At 32.4% G+C, this 4,022-nt stretch overlaps 1 protein-coding gene across 1 annotated transcript in view; it reads right to left on the reverse strand.

The window, feature by feature from the left end:
- LOC107594119 (transcriptional-regulating factor 1-like) overlaps positions 1-4,022 on the reverse strand; it is a 15,482-nt gene that overhangs the window by 2,231 nt on the left and 9,229 nt on the right. The window contains exons 9-11 of the mRNA XM_016284065.1: positions 3,633-3,736; positions 3,478-3,553; positions 2,305-2,393 (exon numbers count right to left, since the gene is read on the reverse strand). Coding sequence (XP_016139551.1) covers positions 2,305-2,393; positions 3,478-3,553; positions 3,633-3,736 — 269 coding nt within the window. The remainder of the gene's footprint in view (positions 1-2,304; positions 2,394-3,477; positions 3,554-3,632; positions 3,737-4,022) is intronic.

The raw sequence follows: 4,022 nt of genomic DNA on the forward strand, positions 1-4,022 counted from the left end.
TGGAGTACTTATTCGGTGCTTTTAACGAGTTTTTATTTTTAATGTGTTTTTGGAGCTTGACAAAAGTCATTGTATGAAAAAGTATGCTTTAGAATACCTTTAAAATTAGTACTTATTACAGAAATAATATATTTTAAAAAGCTAAATTTTAGTGTGAACTGAATGCAATGTTCAGACACTTAATTGCTTGTTTTTTGCAATTACAGTAAAGGAAAATGTATTATAGTTTAAAATGATAATAAGTGCAAGAGTTAAATAGTGTGTTTTGACCCACTTAAGTAGGACTTAAGAACATCTTTATTTGTAATTTTTATAATTAATTCAATTGTCTTTGATACATGGTTAAAGTGTAAGCACTGACAAGCTTTTATAGTAAAGTAAAATATATTTTAAAAGTAATTTCTATTGAAACCTGTATGTCCTAGTTAGTTACTTACTTAACACCGTAAATCTAACATCCATGCAACTCATGCACTATATTTCAAGTCTTCTGAGGTCTTATGATAGCTTGGTCTGGGTAACAGGCTAAAATTGTAATTTTAATGAATTCACCCTGGAAGATTATCTGTTGTATGGAGTACTTATTCGGTGCTTTTAACGAGTTTTTATTTTTAATGTATTTTTGGAGCTTGACAAAAGTCATTGTATGAAAAAGTATGCTTTAGAATACCTTTAAAATTAGTACTTATTACAGAAATAATATATTTTAAAAAGCTAAATTTTAGTGTGAACTGAATGTAATGTTCAGACACTTAATTGCTTGTTTTTTGCAATTACAGTAAAGGAAAATGTATTATAGTTTAAAATGATAATAAGTGCAAGAGTTAAATAGTGTTTTTTGACCCACTTAAGTAGGACTTAAGAACATCTTTATTTGTAATTTTTATAATTCATTCAATTGTCTTTGATACATGGTTAAAGTGTAAGCACTGACAAGCTTTTATAGTAAAGTAAAATATATTTTAAAAGTAATTTCTATTGAAACCTGTATGTCATAATATATTTGCAATTACACATTTGTAATGATAAAATTGCTATTAAAATGTATTAACTTTAAATGTAATATTAAATAACACACTACAGTTAAAATTATAATCAAGTGACAAAATATTATTAGAACGCAGTTATTTGGAATGTACTTTAAGTTTAACTTTTAATTTGACATTATTATAAAGTGCACACCTTTAAGTGTACTTAAGAAACAGTTATGAAAGTGTCTCTTTAAGTACACATTTCATTCATTTATATTATCTGCAAGTACAGTTTAAAAATATATATATATATACTTAAAAAATGTAAAGTACACTACAAGTGTACATCCACTGTGTGACAGAATCTTAAAAAATTCTGTGTGACAGAATCTTTTAAAAATATATAGTCAAGTATATAGAGTATATAGTGTAATATTTCGCGAAATGCTCTTCTCTAGACTCCATTTATAGCGCAATAACGAGCTGTGGACACTGATGACTTCCTGAGGTAAATGAAATGCTACGTGACAATTTGTTTACAAGCTGTTTTACTGACTTCTTTCCGTGGTCGAAACACTGATTGAGCGATTACGTGAGGAATGAGATGTTCGTTCATGTTTATTTCACGTTAAAACTAGTAGTAAAGAGGAAGAGATGATCGCGCTGCCGTTTGAACTGAGGTGTTTATACATCGATCTGTCGCGCCACATCAAAGAGGGTTAAAATCATTTATTGTTTGAATTTCCTAAAAAAAAAAGAACATATTTTTAAATATGAGATTTTTTTCTTATCAAAAGTAACACAATAGAAAACTGCAAGTTTCCAATGAAGTTCCACTCATGCAGTGGTTAAACCCACGCAGTATTTGTTTGGTACACATGCATACCGAACCGAAAGCCCTGTACCGGAAATTTTTGGTACAAATATGCAAGATGAACTCACTTTATTTTGACCAGTTTTTCAGAAAACATGCTTCTCAAGTAAATGTATCTTGATTTTAGAATCTTTAGACTTTTGCACTGGAAAACAAGACAAAAATATTGATGAAGAACATCACTTTTTTTGCTGTGTTATCGGGAAAAAGTTATTTCCAGTGGATTAGCAGAGCTATTCAAGATTTAAAGTATTTCTTTGTAAAATAAATGAAAAAGTAATGGAGATCTGTTTTGAAGTGTTGCTAATACAAGACATTTACATTTAGAGAACTTATTGGCGCATTGTGTTCCATTCAATTTATTCCTTAGATTTTCTTTACTCGGTCTTGTCAGTCTTAAATGTACAGTGCATTCATGAAACCTGCACAAGCCCTTTAATATTAATTGACCACAGATACCATTTTCTGGACAAAATAGAAGTCCTTGTTATGAATGGAAAGTGCTTTGTTCAGCTGCCGTTTGTCCTGAAGCGTCCATCTGTCTGATCCTGGTTGATAAGAGGAGAAGAAGAAATGCTGTAACGTGGTTCATTCAGTATTTCAAGTATTTAGGGCCAGATTTACTAAACGGGGCAGATTAGCGTGAGAAAGCAAACACATAAAAGCGCCGATAGGAGTGGAAAGTTCTGCGGCTGATCTACTGACAATGCGCAGATTAAAGGACACAGATGCAGCCAGATCGTTTCCATAATGACCAGCGCAATCTACCAAGAGCGGTGCAAATTAGCATCTGGTTTAAGACATTTTTGGGCGGGCAAAATGAAACAAATACCAGTAAATTGACTAGCACAAACCTTAGTAAATCATGTTGCGTGATTCATTTAGGCACTCTCCTCCCTCCTCTCCTACATTTTGTGTCTGAAAGGGTAAGTCCTACAAATGCATATGCAATAAGATCAGCCACAAAAATGACTGTGTTCATGCCTTTTAAGTGCTAATCTTTCACTGCGCTTCTTTAGTAAATTCTGACAGTAGTTTAATGCCAAAAGAGGTTTGCGTTGGTGCAAGCTGTTAGTAAATCTGGCCCTTAATTTATAGTCTTCTATGTATGTGACCCTGGACCACAAAACCAGTCTTAAGCCACTGGGGTATATTTGTAGCAATAGCCAAAAAAAAACATTGTATGGGTCAAAATTATCGATTTTTCTTTTATGCCAAAACTCATTAGGATATTAAGTAAAGATCATGTTCCATGAAGATATTTTGTAAATTTCTTACTGTAAATATATCAAAACTTAATTTTTGATTAGTAATATGCATTAAGAACTTCATTTGGACAACATTAAAGGTGATTTTCCTCAGTATTTAGATTTTTTTGCACCCTCAGATTCCAGATTTTCAAATATTGTCCTATCCTAACAAACATACATCAATGGAAAGCTTATTTATTCAGCTTTCAGATGATGTATAAATCTCAATTTCGAAAAATTGACCCTTATGACTGGTTTTGTGGTCCAGGGTCACATAGTATAATTTAATACTTCCTCAGGAAGGAATACTTGCATATGAGAATACCACAGTAAAAAGAGAGAAAAAAAATAGTCTTTTTTGGGGTAACAAAATCTTACACACCTGCGTAATGATAGTCCATTTTGGGGCTGGATGTGTTTCTCAGTGTTGTTGGCAGGAGAAGCTTTTCAAGGGTATTCTGGAACATGATAGTTATTTTAAGGCTTTTTAGAGAACAAGTGTTAGTGACAGGAAGCGATAATAAGAAAAATACTAACCATAATATCTCCTCTGCACTCAAAAAGACAGTGGAGGACATATTCTGTGTTTGCTCCGCCGCCTGGCAGCACACTACAGCAAGCCATTTTCAGAAGATTGTCCACTAAAAGGGGGAAAAAGTCAATGGTAGTCAGATAATGGTGTTTCTTTTTCCTTAATGTCCACAAAAAATAAATTAACCATCTATTTTGTTAGCCTGCACTGAAAACCATTGTTGTCGAAACAATTTTGTCTCAGAAATATGAAAAGAGATTTCACGTAACTTTGGAAGCCTGTTTCCGCCACTGAAACATCTCATTGTTTTATCTCACAATTCTGACTTTTTTTCTCAGAACTGTGTGATATGAACTCGCAATTCTGACTTTATAACTCTCAATTCTGACTTTATA

The sequence above is a fragment of the Sinocyclocheilus grahami genome, unplaced genomic scaffold, assembly GCF_001515645.1.
Source record: "Sinocyclocheilus grahami isolate Dianchi unplaced genomic scaffold, SAMN03320097.WGS_v1.1 scaffold179.1, whole genome shotgun sequence".
Classification (NCBI taxonomy): domain Eukaryota; kingdom Metazoa; phylum Chordata; class Actinopteri; order Cypriniformes; family Cyprinidae; genus Sinocyclocheilus; species Sinocyclocheilus grahami.